Consider the following 20,199-nt stretch of genomic DNA (forward strand, 5'->3'; position numbering starts at 1 on the left):
GTGTATTAGGTATTTTGCTTATTTGCTGATACAGTGTGTCTTCTGAGTAGATATCCGCGAAGTGTGACCGGTGGTGGGTACGGACTTGTAGGCACTTGACCTCTCCTATCCTTTGGCTTCCATTTGTTGTCATAGCGACGAGTAGGGGGGTCACAAACGCACGAAAAGTTAAAGTTGGGGTCGTTCATAAACTTGAGTGCCTTGTTTGGGTCATAGTCCGCAAAGTGCAAAATTTTATATGCAAATTCTGGCGAAAATGGATGCCATCCAGGGCTGTTTTTCCAGCTCTTGGCGCACATTTGAATAAAATTGGCCACTAAACAATCGTGTAAATGTGTCAAAGCATAGTGGATGCATAGAGACAAACTCACATTCAAACTCGTTCTTGACAACTGCATCTTGGCAGCCTTCCTGAATCTTTCTGCGTCTAATTTTTTCAAGCTGATATGGTGAGTACATCAGCCTTGCCCATTCATGTCTCGTATTCCGTGAATTGTACGAGTCATCTAGGAAAAATGCGGGTGTGAATGGTACTTGATGGTTAAATCCAATGTTGATTTTTGTGGCGAAATTTGAACCCTCAGAGGCTGGCTTCTTCCTCTTGCGTTCAGCTACATCTTCTGGGACTCTACTTGGGCTCATTGAAGATCTCCCAGGACGTCCATTTTTGACAACCGGGACCGCCTGCTGAGCTTCAGACTCTTCCTTTGGAACAGCTTCAGCTGCCTTTGATTCCTTCCACTGACATTGTGGGCATGTCCACCCAGCCAAGACTTTTGGCCTGAAGGCTTCCAACAAACATTCATTATGATACATGAGCTTGCAACCTTCACAGGTTATTAAAACACCTTCTACGTCACCACATTCTGCGCATTTTGCGACAACTTCGATCTTGAGTGGCTAAATGGATAGTGTGAATAGGCAAAGGGTGCATACCTCTGTTTCTTCATCAGCCTGTACATCCTCCTCACTCTTTACATTTTCTTGTGTAACTTCATCTCCACTTATTTTGGTATCGGATTCGCTGTGTTGTCCCTCTGTGGACTCGCTTTCGGATTGAACAGTATCAAAGGACTCGACGCTACCACCAGGGACCTGCCCGAGCAAGTCACTCTCGGAAACTTGGTCGAGCTGTGCATTTTCATCATAGATTTGCTCCATCCTGAATAATGGTATGTATAAGATGAAAGCAGGCAGATTAAATAGGCAAGAGCGGCAAGATTCCCATTACGAGATGGCGACTGAATGAAGCTGTAGTCTGTACTTGATCCATAGATAGTGATACTCCATTAGACTAACTACTCAGTAACCAAGCTAGTATCTAGAGTGTCTCCATAGCCTCCTAAATCTGTCTAACCCAAGGATCTCCTTTAGAACGTTTGTAGATCCAATAAGCAAATCCAGTAAGACCACCAGCTCCGGCAAGAGTACCAGAGGATGATCCGAAGATAGTCCCGAGAGATATAGTAGCAAGTTCAGCTCCAATAGATTTATCGGCTTGGCCTTCTTGAGAAGTAGTAGAAGCATCAAAAGAAGCAGGTTTACCTTCTCCAGAAGCAGCAGGAGTAGTAGAAGCAGCGAGAGTAGGAGCAGCAGCAGTAGGAAGAGGGTCAGTTTTAACTTCAGTAGTATTAGCAGGGGGATGAGGAACGGGAGCTAGAACGTCTTTGCCAGATGTACCATGTTGAGTACCTCCATAAGATGTATTAACACCATCATTTTGTGCTTGAGAAGATTTATGGGTGTCAGAAGTAATTTCAAGAGATGTAGCATCAGTTTGTTCTTCATGAGATGAAAAGTTAGACCTAGTTTCTTGAGGTCCATGAGCTCCAGCGGGTTCTCTAAGTCCAGTATGAGCTTCTTCTTGGTCTTTCTTTTGGAGTTCCTCAGGTTTGCCTTCAGCTTTAGCAACGGTAACACTGGCAGCTCTACCAGAACCCAGTCCTCTAGTACCATCGTCCCGTTTAGCGGCAGATTCTTCAAGAGAAGTTGTGAATAGTTTGTCAAGTAGTTGTCCTCCAAGCTCTCTAAGGATATAACCAAATGGTCCTATCCAGCTACTATTTCTAACTCCTCTATTGTTAGCCTGAGCTACTTCACCAGTGTCTCTAGCTATATGGCCGGTAGCAGGATTAAGTTTAGGGATAGGTTGTTGAGATGAACTTGGATTAGAACCAGAACTACTGCTAAAACTACCAGAGCTCTCAGAGGATAATGTAGAAGAGGAGCCAAGGGAATTAGGAGGAGTTTGAAGTTGTGGAGGTGGATCGTAATCATCTTCAGCAATCCTTTTAGCTTCCTGCTTAAGTTTTTCAGTTTGTTCAGCTTGTAGTTTATCTAGTGCCTTTTTTCTCTCCTCAATTTCCTTAGCTTCATCATGTTTAGCTCCTGGTGAAGGTGATCTAATGGAACAGTTAGTACACTCTTTCAACGTAGAACAAGTATGATGTTTAAATACATCATTTAGTTTCTCCCATTTATCACAGGTGAGACCGCCGTTATCTATATCAGTAGGTTTAACATTGCTTATTCCACCAGGTATCCATGTCCATGGATAGTCATGACTAGTACCTTTCTTGTACCAACCTTTGGCCATACCATCACTATCAACATAAATGAGGACAGGATTCTGTTCTGTGCAGTAGAAAACGTAAACATTAACAGGACCTGTGATTGGAAAAAATAATCCATTTGCTTTTATACGTTTTCTGTGATCTTCGTGACCATTAAAATAGTATTTAATACCAGCTATATTGTATCCACCGATAATGGAGTGCTTGTAGTATGAAATAGGGCCAGGATAACCTGCCATTATATTCCCATCAGTAACAGTAACTCTATTTTTGTGATCGTCACAACAATACTGTCCATTTCTAGCATTTTTCTCGGAGTGACCTTTTGTAAGGTTCAAAGTAACACCAATACCTACGGAGCATGCTATATCATCTAGTTTTTTAGTAAGTGCCTCAGTAGGCCTATCATCATTATAGAATCCAGAATAATTATTAGCGATTCCCCAGTTTCTTCCGTTTGTGTTTTGGGTATAATACCATTCTGAGTCCCCAGATACCCGTTGTATAAATTCAACCAGAAGAGGAGTGTCTATACTACCCGCAGAAAAGTATACTCTAACCTTAAATATTCCACCGCTTTTTTTAGGAGAAATACCGGTATTTCTTCCTCCATACGTAACTCTGGAAATTTTCGTACCTGCACTAATGTTGTAAGTTTTAATAGTATAGTCACTTCCAGGAGGCGAGGTATGTGGAGAGGCAGGTGCGATCTTATTATTTATCTGTATACAGTTTGATATCTTGGAATTTTCATTAAGAGTGCCTAATTCAGGATTTTGTATGTTGAATACTACTACATTATTATTGTGGCAGTTCTGTTGATCAAGTGCTTGTAACTCCTTAAGGTCTTTCACTAGACCATTCATCCAATTCTTACCATTCCTAGTTTTTCCATAGAATGTGATACTATTACCCTGCTTACTACTCTTAATTCCAAGAAGTATTGGGTCACTAGGATCGCCATTCCAGTAGTAAACGGAGATATGTTCTATGGGATTACTTAAGACCCCTCTTATTTTATGTTGGTTGCCCAAGTTTCTATTTAGAGTAAATGTACCTCCATTCCTATGTTGGTGAGTAACCTTAACAAATCCTTTAGTAGGTTTATCAGCATCCCTACTGGCCTTTAGACCTAGTGTGATAGCACCTGGACATTTACATGTTTCTTCTTTGTCACCGCATTTGTTGCTTATGTCGATCTGTATCTCTCCATTACTCATCCTCCATGTTCATATAGAATATGCCCATTCAAAACTCTGAGATCCATGAGTAGTCTCAATGCGACCAAAGGGAGCAGACCAGTACCTTAACTACTCCCTAGACAACCATGCATTCATCCTCCCTCACAACTAGTTCACTGTTTGGCCTATGAATAGCCTTCTGGACTGCATTAGTCCATGGGAGTCTGGTGGAGTGGGCACACCCTACTGTATAGGCTCCATGCAGTCGCCATAGTCTCCTCATTCCATAATAGCAATTCATTCATCTCTCAACCAACACATTCCCAAGACGGTCTCTCCATTATTCATCCACATCTCACTTGCAACCATGGCAAGTGCGAGCCGCCCATTCACCATTCATTAAACCTCGAGGCTCCTAAAGTCACTAGTTCTGAAGAATGAGGCCTTTGGTAACAAGAGGGGCAAGGGATATAGAGACGGAGCCCATTCATTGGCGGATGAATGTTCCTCGGGGCATCTCCACACTCCCCAGTGGCAACTCATTCATCTAGTGAGCGCTGTGGGTACACAGGCTCCCGTTGGTCGCACATTTGCTACGCTCCATTCATTCATCCTCCCTTGGGTCGTATGCTCTGCATTCCGCAACTTACCTGAGCGTCAAGTGTTTGCAATCTACTCCAAGGCTAAACGGTCCAAACCCCTTGTACTAGACACATTATACACAAATGGACAACTTTGCCGTAAATTTTGCAACAACCTGCAACTTACACAGAGAATGTATAGTGAATGAATTACACCACCACATCAATGCACCTGAGATCCATCTTCTCCGTCCAGATTCTAGACGTACTCCCGTTGTTACGGCCCAAATCAAGCAGAGGCCTTAGCTAAAGGTCAGTTCTAAAGAATGCACTGTGAATGCATCTGGAATTTGCGCATCCAGGCGACCAAGTGTGCAGGGACCCACGCACTGTCTTACTCGGCCTAAAGTCACTTTTCACTCTACAACCTTTTAACCAGTCGTAGATGATGTAAAAATATGCTAAAATCTGGTCCCAGTCCGAGAGAAGAGCCCGGAAATTTTGAGGAAATTGACCGGGTACCACGAGGAGGTGTCGCAGCCCACAAACGCGCTATAGACGCGTCCTGTCCGTCTCCCAGCTGGACATGTGCGTTTTCCATGCATCCATAGTCTGACACATCGAGTTTGGAGGAGAGAATCTCCAGAATACGAGAATTGCGCGTCGGTGGAGTGCAGCGAGAGGTTCGGGCTCCACTGTCGTCATTTTAAGTTATTCTCCAGTAAATGTGCACCTTTTGTCCATAAATGTTTGTTTCCATCGCAAATACCGCTGGTGTGCTACTGTTTTGTCGTTCTTAGGCCATTTTAGAGCCCATTGAATCTTAGGCCTAACAGCTCGCTATAGAGACGTTTCTGTAGCTCACTCTCGACCTTTAAAACGCACATTTGTCTACATCCCTTTGGTACACGAGTGAAGGACCTGTAAATCGCAAAAGAGGTAAGGATTCTGTACGTATAGTCGTCGAAGGAGGATAAATTGGCCTTTTGGCTACTTTATGGGTCTCTGTTTTGGTTAATGAGGCCTAGCAGTTTTGGAAAGCGTGGGCTTTTGCTCGTAAAAGTGAAGCAGCTTTGTATAAGTCCTGAGATGCCAATTAATGGGATGGACTAGGCTCTCAAAATGGCGCTCTAAGAGCCTCTATAGATGTCTAATCATGCCTATATACTGCTTTATGGCAGAGAATGTCTATAGAGAGGAATCTATGCACATGACTAGTTCATCATCTTCTGCCATTACACAAATTCTACAGATGGACGCATTGGAATATGACGAAGAATTCCTCTACTCTCTCAGAGTAAACGACCTGGAAGAGGCGGTAAAACTCCTGAATGCAAAGGTGATATCGGGACCAAATTATGCAAATGAAGATGGGAATACGGCACTTCATTATGCATCAGCAAATAATCTAGTCGATGCCATAAGATTCCTACTCGAGGAGTGCAAAGTCAATTATGTAGTATACAACAAGTCTGGCAATTCACCTCTTCAGTGGGCCATACAGACTAAAGCAAAGGATGCTGTTCAAGAAATTTTGAAACATGATTACAGAGTGCATAGAGAAGAGTATGAACAAAAAGGACTAAAACTAGATTGCAAAGATGGTAAGTTAATGATTTACAGTATGCCAAGCATGTGCATGGGCAAAGGGTTGTAAGTTTATCAGAATATGGATGAGCTGAGGGTATAAATACGATGGTAGTGTGGTTTCGTACTGCCAAACAGTAAGCTAGTTGTAAGAGGGAGGATGAGTGTATGGATGAGGAGTAGTAGATAGGAGACTACTCATGGATCTCAGTTTTGAAAGACAATGCTCTATCTGAACATGGAGGATGACTACTAGAGTGTTAACGTTAAATGTAAAGTGTTATGGATATAAGGGACAATGTAAATGTCCGGACCTTAATAAACCAACTGGTATAGAAACCAAACGAGATGTTAGCCCTGAATCCGTCAGGGGTTTTGTTGCCCTTGTTCATTCCATCAAGAAAGGACGGACATTTAGGCTAAGTAGAGAACTAGGCAATGGTGAGAGACTAGATGAGGATGCACAAGTTCTATATGGTGTTACTAAGGTATCAGTATATTACTGGGTTGGTGATGGAAACCATGAAAGGCCACTTCTCTTGGAAGTAGAGACTGAAGATGGTCATAAGAAGTACTACTACAAATATGGTGGCGAACCAACTCCACACATTTGGAAGCTCAATATAGGTAAGCATTCACTACAGGTCCGACTTGATGACAGAAACTGCGGTATAAACAATGCTGTCGTGTTTAACATAGAAAATTCAGAATCTGGATCTCTCCCTAAAAACTCTGAATCTGATTGCATAAAGAGCAGAAAGATAGAACTTGGTGGTTTTCAACATCTTGCTGGTAGTAACTATGTTTCTAAAGCACATAGAATAACTGATCTTGACGGTAAATATATTGACACAAAGATATCAAGAGTAACTTTGAATGATAGATCTACTGATATTGATCCCACTAAGTACGGTCCAGTTTCTCAAATAAGACTCTACTCCTATCAAGGTAGTGGAAATGTACCTCTTATGATTGAATTTATAGAGCATGGTACTAAAAAGACCACCTTTTATGAGAGTACAGATCGGAATCATCTTAGTTGGAGAGAAGTCGGTAGTGGTAACAGCTTCTATGATGACGGAGGTCTCCCATTACCTGCTCTTTCTGAAAAGCTTGACGAGGTATTATGCTATCACTATAGTAATGTTACATTGGATATATCCTACACCAAATCTAGATCGGGACAACCATATTGTTGTGAACATCATAAAGAGGATAGGGATAAAAGAGTAACTGTCACCCCTGGAGAGATAACAGTAGATAGTTCTCCAATGACTAAGTACTACAAGCATTCCATTAAAAATGGAGAGAACATATCTGGTATTAAATTTTATGAGAATGGCGGTCAGGATAAAAGGAATAAGATAAACCTTTTAGGATCACCATTTCCAATATCTGTAAAGAGTGTTTATGTATTTTACTGCACAGGGGACAGTCCATCGCTCATATACGTCGATACTGGAAACCCTACAGCAAGAGGTTGGTATAAGGATATTGGTAGTCAGTGGGTGTGGAACCCGAAACTTAGTGTTATAAACTCTAATGACATAGATGGTAAGCTTACTTGTGCGAAGTGGACTAGGCTAAAAGAGGTGCTCAAAGAATGTAATTGTACTTCCTTAAATGATTGCTCCGATCCTAATAAAGCTGATGAGGAAAAGGAACTCAAACGACAAGAGGATAAAGCACAAAGAGAACGAACTCAGGCGATAACTATACATAAACAACCAGATACTACTCTTCCTACAGTTAAACCTAGACTCTCTTCAGGTTCTAATGGTTCCGGAAGTAGTAGTGATGAAGGAAGATCTTCTAGTAGCGGTTATAGTTCATCCTCACCACAGATTCAAGTACAAACACAAACAGATTCTGGAGTAACCATTAAGCTTAAAGAAAACCAAAAGGTAAATAATGGCGGAACTCCTCATAAATATAAAGATACTCTTGGTGGTAAAGATATTACTGTCATAAGATCTGAAACGTACTCTGGCTTCTACAAGTATACTCATACCTTAACAACATCATCAAAACTCGAAAAAATAGAAGATGATAGCAATCAACCTATTCCAGGACCTACCAATATAAATAATGTCTCATCAGTTGCAGCTTATTACTGGATACACGAGACCACTAAGAATCCATTGCTAATTGAGATAGACGATAGCGGTGATTTTAAGTACTATGAAAATATAGGGAATGTCTGGAGTAAGTATGAGCATACATCAGAATCAACAGGTAAACTAAATGATACCCAGCTTGTCCATAGGCTAACCTTGCTCAATTGTGAGATCAACGATGTTGTTAAAATAGATGTTGGAAAACGGAGTAGTTATGATCCTTGTAATGAACGAGATAATAGACCAAATTATAAGCATACTAACGACAAGATCGTTGTTTTCAAAGATACTAATGCATCCAAAAATTTACTAAGCTACTCTGTTTACACTCATAGGCTCAAGACAATTGGTACATCTACACAAAATTTTCACATAGCAGGTTTTAAAGATTCTTATAGAGGGACTCTTACTGGAATTTCACATGTTACGATCCTAGATGTGAAAGAAGTTAAAGTTTATATCTGTGATAGACCTCTACTGATATATCTCGATACTAGTTCGAGGAGTTACTTCAGGAAATGGTATAAATATGACGGTAGTGGTAATTGGACAGTAGTTTCTATTAAAGATAATCCTTCATACAACAAAGATTACGATAAGATACTTGGAATACTAGACGGACTGAATAGCGCGTGTTCTCCCCCTGAGGTCACTATTGATATTGAGAAAAAGAAAGGTCGATACAGAGATCCTAATTCCATCAGGAGAGTAATGATAGAAGTTGAAAAGACCGAAGGTTCAAGTCAAAAGGGGGATCCTCCAGAGCATTACAATAGGTATGATCATATAGTAGTTGGTAAAGAAGATAGTTACTTTACACTCTCTGGACTTTTATATAATGGAAATGGTCATGAGAATAAGATCAGCGCTATAAGTACTATGGAAAGTGTTACTTCAGTCTCTGTCTACTATTGGCAGCATCTTCCTACCGGGAGACCTTTACTCCTAAGAATTGAGCAAGCTAAGAGTAAGAGTGATCCCACAGGCGCTAAGACATATACTTGGTACGAGAATACAGGTGAAGATGGAAATAAAAAGTGGGAGAAATGGGAAAATGGATCCACAGATGGCCTCCAAAATAAACTGACTCTCATTAATTGCCGTATTAATCATGTAACTGTAATTGACATTTCAAAGAAATCTAATGAACAATACTGCCATGAAGGTGATGAACATAAACCTTGGCTAATTAAGGTTGAGAATGCCAAACATGATGAACCCTATAAAAAATTGGAAAGCCTTGCAATATACAAACATTCTAGACCAAGTGGAGGAAAGTTTCACATATCTGGTTTTAGAAATGGATCTACGGATATTACTCTTCAAGATCTTACTCCATCTTTACCTGCACTGTATGTAGAAGAAGTCTTTGTCTATTTTTGCGGTTCTACTAAAGATGGCAAACCTCTGGTGATGAACTTTAAACGTAGTACTAATGGTAAACCAAACGACCAAGAGGAGGATGTATGGTACAAGCAACCTCCTGGAAAAGATGAGGGTCATTGGGTCAAACTAGATCCTAATGAAAAGCCCAAAGAAGGTACTAGTAGAGATGCTTCTCCTGAAGGTAATAATCCTGCTGGACCTCCTTCTACTCCTCTACCTCCTGCTCCCGGAGAACCTGCCGCTCTTGGTGCTGAAGCTGGTATTCTCGCTGGCGCTAGCCTGTATGGTATCATATCTGGCCCTCTTTCCGGATCCGCTGGTCTTACTGGACTTGGTTGGTGGGCATTTAAACGTTCTAAAGGAGATCCATGGGTTAGACAAATATAAGAGTCTATGGAGTCCTTCCATCCAATGACAAACCCATGGAAAACGTCACTTAAGTATCTGTTTACCACTAAAATTTTCCATTATACACCAAACCTACATCCCTTGGCTCTATCTCCACATTCACATATACACCATCACAAAAATCTACAGAAACTCCACTACAAGATGAATGGAAACTTGATTCAGTAGCAAGGGAATTCTACGGCATTGTAGAATATACCGATGCATATAAAGAAATTAATCGCATAGACTTGCTAAAAAAGAACCTTTTCGGTAATAGTCCCCTATCTGATGCCTTTAACTCGAATGATCTCGACATATTGCAAGTTATCCTAGAACACCCCGTGGCTGGTGTATTGGAAGAGGCTCAAGGTGTTTCTATGGAGGAAGAAGAAGAAGATGCCAAAACTACAGGCCCACAAAAACACGACATTATCATTCACAACTTCAAATTTGGTGATTCAAATGTCAAGATAAGAGAAATGGCAATACGTGGGAGCGAAATATTAGATGCCAAAAATGCAGAGTTTGACCTCTCAGGAGAAATTGTCTGGGAATCCTCAATCGTGGCATCACAATGGCTTAGCATGTTGATTAAAACTGGAAGTTTGAGTGGAAGGAATGTACTAGAGCTTGGTGCTGGATGTGGTCTCTTGGGACTTGCAGTTCATGCATGCGGCTTGAACTCTGGATCCCCTCTAGACGTCCTACTTACTGACTACTCCACCCAGACAATGGATAATCTGAAATTTAATGTTGACTTGAATGGGTCAAATGTAAAAATCGCACAACTTGAATGGAACGATGACAAGACTTGGCCAAAGGTTTGTCTATTCTCTTCTTTTCACTCCAATTTAGGTTCCATATCCATGTATTATCGGAAGTGATCTTGTCTATGAATCGGACCTTGTGAAGCCTCTTTGTAATGTAGTTTCTCAACTCTTGTCAAAGCCTGACGGAGAGTTTTTCTATGTATTCAAGTCCACCAGAAATGGTGCGGATTTACTACCAAAGGAGTATGTTGATGTGAAGCATATGTCATGTTTGTAGACTTGAAAGCCACGGATTATTGGTAGAAATGCAGCCGGCTCCAAAGGAGTTTATGGTCAATCCTCTCGTTGACAAGGATCAGGTATGTTTAATGAATGCGTATAGTGTGAGCTATCCGACCGAAAGGAGGATAGGAGTGATAGCGAATAGAGGAGTCTCGTGAGTATACTGAGTATAGGAGCTTGTCTATTCAGATCCTTGTTAATGTGACTATGGATACTAATGCGGTTTTGTATGAATAAAAATAATAAAATCCAGTACGAATTAGTTGAGCTACTTGTGAGGGAGGATGAGTGTATGGATGAGGAGTAGTAGATAGGAGACTACTCATGGATCTCAGAGTCTTGAAAGACAATGCTCTATCTGAATATGGAGGATGAGTAATGGAGTAACTATTAAGCTTGGTGTGAAGCCAAAAGGTGATAATCCTGGACCTACTACTTATAATGGAAATGATTCTGTCGGAAGTAGGCAGATTCAAGTCACAAGATATGAAGAACCTCCTGGATCTAACTTTTATAAATACACCTACGAAAATGAGAATAAGAATGATAGTCATGGAGGAAACTTTATACTAAAGGCGATCTGGGATGATAGTGGCAAACATATAGAGATACCTCTTCCAGACGATAAAAAGGTAACCTCAGTTGAAGCTTATTACTGGAAACATGAAAATGGTACTAGTCCACCTAAGAAGGTTCTTTTGATAGGAGTCAGTACTAGTGATAGAACTAGGTATTATAAGAATGTGAGTGGCGATCAATGGGTTGAAAAACGAATAGATGCTGAGGCTCTTGAGCAGATACTAGATCAACAAAACTGTTATAGCAACGATGCCGTCACCTTAGATCTGACCAAAGATGCATATACGGGAGGAAAGCCTTGTTGCCCTGAGCATAAAGGTAGTAGTAGTAGTAGTAGCAGGGTCACTATTCAGAATGTACCAGTTAATCATAAACATCACGACCATGTGGGCTCAAACTCTCTTACACTCACAAAATACTCCATTACTGGTCAGAAACTTGCAGCTATCAAGCTTGAAAGTGGAGATAAAAAGAATAAAAGGAAGACTATAACACTTTCAGGACCAAAATTTCCCATCTCTGGCCCAATCAGCATCTCTGCATTATACTCCGATAATAGTAGTAAGAATCCAGTACTTATATATGTCGAGTCAACTGGGAGCCCTGCTGTTAAGGGTTGGTACCAAAAGAAAAGTCCCTCCGGTAGTAATACAGATGGAAATGAAGAGTGGATAAAAGTAGGTCTCAAAATAACACCAGATAACTTAACATCCTATAAACTGTAAGGATAATGAAGACTTTAAAAAACTTGTGAAGGCACTAAAAGAGCTTGGATGTACAGGCTTTGAAGCATGTCTTGGACAGAATGGAGTTCAACGTGAGGAAGTCCCAGCAGCTGACTTATCTGACCAGGTTCCTGATACAGAGTCTGAGAGCAAGATTCTCCTGCAAGGTACTCCAGTAGCTCAGATGGCTGAAGATGCTATAGATGCTGAAAGACTAAAACATCTTGAAGGACATACTGCTAGTAATGGAGAATCTGCTGCCTCATCTCCCCTAGATAAAGATACTCAAGTTGCTCCTGATGGACAAACTGCTCAACAAATTCAAGATCAGGACTCTGCTGAAAATACTAGTATCTCTGCATCTCGTGAGGTAGAAAAGACTGTTGCTGGTTCATCTCCTGGAGATCCTAAACAATCTTATGTCTCACTTGGCCTGAGTACCAGTACTCAATCTGTAGATTATGGGTGTCATGGAAGAGGTACTCCTGATCAATGGATCCAAGTCAAAGCTCTTGGTGAAGGTGTTCTATTTACTTGTGGTCCTAATGGTAAAGGAATGGTTGCTATTTCATCCCTTTCATCTCCTGAAGAAACTGAGGAAGAACGAGAATCACGTTCTGCTGACTCTGACTCTGACTCTTCTAAAGTACAAGGACAAGAGGAGAAGGGTGAAGAATCTAGTGAGGAGGCAGGGGTTGGAGAGCAAGAAGAACATCTACCTGAGGAAGAAGACTTATCTACACGACTAGGTGAAGCTGGAGCTCAAAGATTACAGCGGAAGCAACAATCTGAAAATTCCGAGAAAGAATCTCAACAAAATATACGTACTGAAGACCAAGCTGGTACTCCTGAATCTAGAGGACCTACTGGTGAATCTGGTCTTGGTCAACCTAGTATAGCTCATCCTGGTGGAGAAGATGATCAAGGTACTGGAACTACTGATTCTATAAGTGATACTGCTAGAGGTAGTGATGATAGTGGAATGGGCCTTATTGTAGGAAGTTTACTTGGCAGATTACTTGGAGGGCTAGTTGTTGGACTTAGTAAGGTTGATAATCAAAAAATCTCACAAGGCTTGGTAAACCTTGGAAGGGCAGGCTATGATTTTACTGCTGAGGTTGGTAAAGATACTCTAAAAGCAGCTGCTGAACTAATTGAACCTAGTCCTGTCCCTACTTATACTCCTTCTCCTAGACCCGCTACTACTCCTCCTACTCCTGGATCTCCTCAAGCTCCTACTGGTGGTACTGGTAAGCAAGTAGGTAAATACTGCACAGAATGCAACTGCAGAAGTGGAGGAAGTGGAAAATGCCAACCTGAAAAATGTACATCTAACAACTGTAAATGTTGTAAAGATAGGGGTGGCACTTATTCATCTTTTAACACGTTTACTTCACAAGGCTTAATGATTATCTTGGCCTTTACTGGAGACGGTTACCTCAAGACTTATTCCAAGTATGAACATGATCGGAGTAAATGGGTCAGTGGAACTCCTGATACTAAGAAATTGCACCTTACTTGGGCGGATCTAAAGAGCCCTCTTGATAAGGCCGGGGATGACAAGCTCAACAGACTCCCTGGTAATGACCTGACCATGGTCACAACTCCGCTAAGAATGGTACTCATACTGATTTTACAAAAACTTTCCCGGTCTATTTGGGCAATTCATCTATCCAAAGGTAAATACACAAGGCTCCTATACTATGTATACTCTCCAAGCTCACTGCGTTCGCTTCATTGCTCCTCTCTTCCTTAGGCTCCCATTGGTCGCCCATTCGCTACGCTCACATAGTCGCTCGTACTCACTACGTTTGTCCATATTTACACCCATTACTTAGGACTATGCAACGACTTTCTTCCCGGACCTGGAATGCGACGATTTCATTCTCTTGCACGCCAAGTGGAAGGTTTAACCTTTACTCATTCATGTTTGTACCCTTCTAGTCATTCTTTCTCCCGGAGCATTCATAAACCGTTTCTTCCTTCTCTTCCCATCCTCGGAGCTCTACGGGCGACCCATTCTGGCCATTCCCCTCATCATTCTCGGGTCCTAAAGGGTTGAGTAATGCCCAAAAGAGAGAAATGGCGCCCAGGAGTGGCGCTTCTATAGGGCAGCGCCTGGTGTGTAGAGCCGCTCAGTACACACACTTTGGAAGTTTGCCGTCGTTGCAAATTAACCTTTGAATCCGGGGTTATGATGTCTAAATGACGTGGAATTTGCGATAGAGTCGAGGGAAGTGAACAAAATGGCGGCTTTTGAGAATATCGACGGACTCTCCAAAATGGAGTCGAAAATCGAAACTTATCTGTCCAAAATTAGGCATTTGGATGGCAGTTTTAAAGGTAAGTTGGATGGTTGCTAGTGAAATGGAGGATGAGGGACTAGGCGACCATAGGCTTTAGCCGGAGGGAGCTCTATGGCGACTAACAGGAGCCTAAAAGAGTACTCTTCTCAGTACTACCAGCGGAGCTATGAGGACGACTGTAGGGAGTATCTAGAAGAAGGATAGACTAGGTAGTATATCACTATGGAATGAGTGTAACGAGTGGAATGGTGATGGAGACTATTAGCCTAGTGAGTAGAGGAGTCTCTGAATTCACAGTTCTCAGTATAGGAGCCTGTCTATTCCTTGGTAGATGAATGAGCTACCATTATGAGATGCCAAGCATTGAGTTGTATAATGTAACAATAGCAGGGAGAGGAGTATAGACTGTCCATGGCTGACAGGATGTCCTCCATATGGCCAGACAGTAGGTTAGTTATGAGGATGTATGGATGGTTGTCTAGGAAGTAACGAAGGTACTGGTCTGCTCCCTTTGGTCGCATTGAGACTACTCACGGATCTCAAAGTTTTGAAGGAACATACTCACTGAACATGGAGGATGAGTGTTGGGGTGTTAACACTAAACATAAAAAACAAATGTCAAGCTGGATCATGTAGTTGCGGTAAAACCCCGGATAAATTTGGTCTAAAGGTCAGTAAGGAGACAACTATTCCTAATGTCACAGGGTTCGTTAGATATACTCATGAGCTCGATGACGGGAATACGTTCACTCTCAAAGGAGAGTTGAACGGAAATGAGAGACTTGAGGGTGGAAGATCCATAGAGAATGTTAGGGAAGTCTCTGTTTTCTATTGGGATGGAGATGAAGATGGGAGTGCACCTCTTATCCTAGAAGTTGTTAAGGGACCCGATGCTAGGGACACCGAATACTACATTAGATATGAATATGGTGAACAAGAAATATCAGGCAGTAGCGAAACAGTTTGGAAGCACCATGGATATATTGAAGGGAAACCGTTGCAAGATAGGTTGGATGATAGGAACTTGGCTAGAAATCAACGTATTCCATTCGGTCTTGAGAACCCTACCAAATATCGTAACTTTGGTTCTGATCGTTCAAAAGGTAAACGAGTACAACTTGCCTCCTTAAAGTCTCTTAACGGTAGTGAATACACTGTTACAACTTACAATATCATCGATCAGGACCTGAGATTATCAAGGATAGAATATGACAAGGAAAAGATTGATATTCCTATTCCTGCCAATACACTCGATGGAATAAGGCTCTATTCATCATCGGGTATTTCACAAGTACCGCTTATGATTGAATTTAAACCGGTTAGTGGAGGTGATTCTACTTTTCATGCCAGTAAAAGTGAAACTACTTGGAACACTGTTGATGGAAGGTCAGAGGACTTTTATTATGGTAAAGATCTGGACGAGCAAACACCAAAAGAGGCACTAGCTAATAAGCTAGATGAGCTCGCCTGCTTCTACTACAACGCGGTTACCATTGATTTGTCCTATGATATATCTACAGGAAAAAGTAACTGGTATTGTTGTAATAAACACAATAGCAATGAAAAGGTCCATGTCGAGCAAAAGCATGTTTATTGCAGGCAAGATCGGAATAAAAGCTCCATTACAGCCTATAAACACTCCATTAATGGTGGAAAACTTTCTGGCATTAAATTCTACCTTAGTTCTGATCACTCTAAACAGAACAGGAAACGTATAACATCCGGTACATTGAAACTGCCTGCTGATGGACCGCTTGATATATACACATTTTACTGCCAAGGAAATAATCCGGTATTAGTCTACATCCATTATAGAAGTTCTCAGGGAAATTCAGGATGGTACAGAAAGCAGAGTAGAAATGGTGATAATAGGCCCTGGAAAAGAACTGGTCCACTGAGTAGCATAAAGTCTAATCATTTAGAGAAGGAGGGACTTAACTGTAAACAGTGGAATAAACTCGTGGATGAACTTAAGAAATTAAAATGTAATGTGAGCCACTGTCCTGAAAATTCTAAATCTTTGCCTTCAGTACGTGCTGAAGGTGTTGAAAAAGGACAAGAATCCGTAACACTTTCTGACGGGGATGGTGACGAAGATGAAGAAAATGAGGAATCTGATGATGAAGTAACCGAAGAATTGACAACTCTTGGACTAGGCATATCAGCTATAGCTGGCCAACTCGGAGCATCCGTCCTAGGTAAAATTATCGATAAGGCACTCCCAGAAACTTTCGGAGTAACTAAAGATCTTATTGAATCTACTGCTCCAAAACTGTGGGCTATTCTATCTCCTGATCCTCCTGCTGATCCTGCTCATACTTCTACTGCTAAAGTTACTGGTGCTGAGCCTTTTGCTTTCGCTACTCTTGGATATGCCTTATCGGGTACTCTTACAGGATCCGCTGCAACATTTTTTGGAGGATGGAAACTCTATAATCGCTATAAAGGAGATCCTTGGGTTAGACAGATTTAGGAGTCTATGGAGTTTTTAAAGAATGTACCATATTGAGCATACATAGGTCCATCTGTGAACTTTTATTTCCTAGGGATTATACTATTCACCCATACTGGCAATTATGCTCACACCAGTTGAGACATTAATGGATTACTACTATAAATGAGACTATGGAAGGATGATTGAGTGAGTAGGATAGAGGGATTATGAATAGTAGAGGAGAGAATCTGAGGAAGAGTCTTCTCAGGAATCTCATAATCCTACTTTCTTGGTTCCTCTACTACTAAACCTTATGAAGAACTAAAGAATGGAGCTTCTAGTAAAGCTGAAGAATCTACTGGTGGATACTCTACGGAATGTAATGCTAGTAGTAATTCTAGAGGACCCTAAAGACCTGTTGGTAAAGTTAAAGAACCTGAAGCAGCTGGATCTGAAGAACAAGCTCTTAGTTCTTCTGAGCATATCTCTACTACTTCTGTTCATACTAGCTCTAATCATTGTCTGCATCTCAGGAATCCCCGGGAACCTCTACCTCTCCCTGGTCATACTCTTTCCTTCCCTATGGTTCCTCAAACTGATACTCATTCTTTTTGTCCTGAGAGATTTTAAGCTTAGACTCAAGCTCTAGCTCTTAAATATTCAACCTGAAGGATTCGCTCTAAGCCTCGTGGTCTACACACCCTATCAATAATGGCAGTTCCACCAGTAATCATTGAGCTAAGAAACAAGCCACCTGATATTGGGAATTCCACCCACCAATATACTTCCATTGGTAAGAAAATTAAAGTCACAAAATCTAATTACCCTCCTAGATCAAACTTCTATAAGTATACCCATACTTTAAATCCTAATGGAGAAAGTCAACCATTCAGACTACTAGCAGTACTAGATGGCCGCAAGAAAATCCTGGGAATTAACGAATATAATAATGAGGTTATTTCTGTTTCTGCTTATTACTGGAAGCATAATCCTACTAAGGTTATCCTAGTTGAAGTGGTATATAGTGGAAATGGTAGAACCAAGTATTATAAGAATACTGGTAGAAACAAATGGACCTCATTTACTGTATCTTTAGGTTCTCAATCTACTCAACTTACCGGTAAGCTTCTTGAGGAGAAACTCGATGAACTAGTTTGTGAACATCATAATGCAGTTACCATGAATCTAACCTTTCATAATTCTAAGACTCATAATAATAAAAGCTACTGCTGTTACAAGCATATCGGTGATAAGAAGGTTTCCGTTACTAGCAATAAAGTTTCCTGTTCAACACATTCTGGCTCTGTTCCATTCTTCAAGCATGAGGTTAATCTTAGCAGTGGATGGAGGGTAGCGGCTATCTACTACTATGATAGTGGTGTTGGAACTCCCAGGAAGAGAATAACTTTTACCGGGCTAACCTTACCTACTGGACAGCCAGTAAAAGTTACTGTTTACGCATTATACTATGGCAACAATCAGAATCCAGTGCTCATATATGTAGACTATACTGGAAAACCTGCTGTTAAAGGATGGTTCCAGAAAGGTAATGATGGTAGTATAAGTAGTAATGACAATGAAGAGTGGACACAAGTAGGTCTCGACATAACACTGGATAAGTTAACTAAACCTATAGACTGTGGTGACAGCAACTTTAAAGAACTTGTGGAACTACTTACTAAACTTGGATGTGACGGCCTGAGACAATGTACTCAAAAGCCTGAAGCTCTTGAACAACAACAAAAATCACGAGCAGTAGCACATGCTGATGGAGATTCCGCTGTAGGACCAGCTCCTGAGGAAAAAGAGAATGAAAGGGAAGAACTCCAAAAGAAAGAAGAGGAAGATGCTATAGATGGTGAAAGACTAAAACATGCTGGTGGAGCTGATACTTCTGCTGTTGCTGCTCTTCAAACTCAACTTCAAGAAGGCTTAGGCCTTTCTGATTGGGGTATAGAGAATATCCTTGGAGCTTTTGCTGGTGTTTTTACAGCATCTGTCATAACTATTTTTGTATCATGGAAACTTTATAAGGCCTACCAAAATTACTCTGACCCCTGGGTTAGGCAGATCTGATGAGTTTCTATGGCTTGATATTATGGGAGGATTATAATCGTAGACCAAAGAGTCTCCTGATCCTACTTGGAAACTCATAACTCCTGAATGCAGTAAATCATATTAGAACATTTTAATTATACACCAGGATGACCATTTAAATATCACTCATTCATCCTGTGGATGGATACCCTCCCTATGAATATAATGCAGTATGTTCTCCTACCCTTGGTAGGCAGTAGAGACTCTCCCTCTCTAGACTACTCTTGTTATACCAGACAAACATTTAAAACACTCAAGAAACTCCTCAGCTTTGCGTTAATCCAACTCCATAACTCACAGTTTTATTATCCATTGTTTACATGCAAACACTAACATTTAGATGACGAGATGAAAGAAGTCCAAATGAGTGAAGTCGGAAGCATAGAGCAACTGCATAGAACTGGGCCACTAAATCGTCACATTTATTTCGCTGGGATTCCACTCAGCCACAGTTTGCAGTCACTAAAGTACATGCGCCAGTTTGCAAAGCTAAAGAGTAGGAACACAGAGCTTGAACAGGAAGTGGAAAAACTCAATAAAGAAATTGATGAATTGCATGAAAATGCACAGGTTAACTTTTACAAGTTTGAAGTCGCACTAGGAAAGGCCATGCAAATTGGAGTAGCCTGCAACACACTTTGCAAGTAAGTAGATTTTTTTATTTTCGCCATTCATACACTAACCCATTAGGACAATAAACGACCATGATCGCATATCGAAGCGCAAATTTATAAACTTGCTACGTGAAAAGTCTATTTTACGCGCCAACCGTAAAAAATACTCGAAGAAATATCGCAATTTAGCCACTGTAATCATTTGCAACAGGATACATAAGATGGTTGTTCCGACAATATATCCTGTATTTACCGCAATAAGGCATAATTCGAGGAGTAAGTTTATATCAATATTTAATATCTCTGCAGTCGCACTTCCAAACGTTCCGTCTGCCCCTCCAAGAATACCAAAGATACCAGTCACCAAAGTTGTCCTTCCAGCCAAGGAGGAAGAAAAGGTAAGGACAATACTCCTCTATATATTTTGTAGATACAAGAATCAGTTGAGGAGACACTACTTTGTCGACTTGAAAGCCTAGTGAAGCAAGAAATGGAAATGCTAAACTCCGCCAGACAAGTTGAAGATTTTGAAATACCAGAGTGACTCTTGGCGTATTAATAAACGTGTAAAATATAA

The 20,199-nt window shown here is 41.0% G+C and overlaps 5 protein-coding genes across 5 annotated transcripts, besides 1 other annotated feature; 4 read left to right on the forward strand and 1 right to left on the reverse strand.

Annotated features, from left to right (window-relative positions):
- Positions 1 to 5: 5 nt before the first annotated feature.
- Positions 6 to 4,538, reverse strand: BEWA_026230 (hypothetical protein; the record flags this gene model as incomplete). The annotated part of the gene is made up of 4 exons (XM_004829383.1): positions 4,405 to 4,538; positions 937 to 1,162; positions 372 to 900; positions 6 to 316 (listed from the first exon to the last, which is right to left on the reverse strand). The coding sequence occupies exons 2-4, from the start codon at positions 1,159 to 1,161 to the stop codon at positions 6 to 8; spliced, it is 1,065 nt and encodes a 354-aa protein (XP_004829440.1). The 5' UTR covers position 1,162; positions 4,405 to 4,538.
- Positions 1,552 to 1,602: a microsatellite.
- Positions 4,539 to 5,587: 1,049 nt separating the features above from the next.
- Positions 5,588 to 11,174, forward strand: BEWA_026240 (hypothetical protein; the record flags this gene model as incomplete). Its single annotated transcript, XM_004829384.1, has 6 exons — positions 5,588 to 5,939; positions 6,259 to 9,759; positions 9,963 to 10,636; positions 10,671 to 10,828; positions 10,863 to 10,944; positions 11,121 to 11,174. The coding sequence occupies 6 exons, from the start codon at positions 5,588 to 5,590 to the stop codon at positions 11,172 to 11,174; spliced, it is 4,821 nt and encodes a 1,606-aa protein (XP_004829441.1).
- A 64-nt stretch (positions 11,175 to 11,238) lies between these two features.
- Positions 11,239 to 13,963, forward strand: BEWA_026250 (hypothetical protein; the record flags this gene model as incomplete). Its single annotated transcript, XM_004829385.1, has 3 exons — positions 11,239 to 12,123; positions 12,203 to 13,789; positions 13,928 to 13,963. The coding sequence occupies 3 exons, from the start codon at positions 11,239 to 11,241 to the stop codon at positions 13,961 to 13,963; spliced, it is 2,508 nt and encodes an 835-aa protein (XP_004829442.1).
- Positions 13,964 to 15,054: 1,091 nt separating this feature from the next.
- BEWA_026260 (hypothetical protein) lies at positions 15,055 to 17,560 on the forward strand (the record flags this gene model as incomplete). The annotated part of the gene is made up of 2 exons (XM_004829386.1): positions 15,055 to 16,861; positions 17,445 to 17,560. 2 exons carry the CDS (start codon positions 15,055 to 15,057, stop codon positions 17,558 to 17,560), a joined length of 1,923 nt encoding a protein of 640 aa, XP_004829443.1.
- A 62-nt stretch (positions 17,561 to 17,622) lies between these two features.
- BEWA_026270 (hypothetical protein) lies at positions 17,623 to 20,101 on the forward strand (the record flags this gene model as incomplete). The annotated part of the gene is made up of 5 exons (XM_004829387.1): positions 17,623 to 17,704; positions 18,008 to 18,892; positions 19,349 to 19,652; positions 19,699 to 19,898; positions 19,932 to 20,101. 5 exons carry the CDS (start codon positions 17,623 to 17,625, stop codon positions 20,099 to 20,101), a joined length of 1,641 nt encoding a protein of 546 aa, XP_004829444.1.
- Positions 20,102 to 20,199: the final 98 nt, after the last annotated feature.

The sequence above is a fragment of the Theileria equi genome, chromosome 1 (genome assembly GCF_000342415.1).
Source record: "Theileria equi strain WA chromosome 1, complete sequence".
Classification (NCBI taxonomy): Eukaryota; Apicomplexa; class Aconoidasida; order Piroplasmida; family Theileriidae; genus Theileria; species Theileria equi.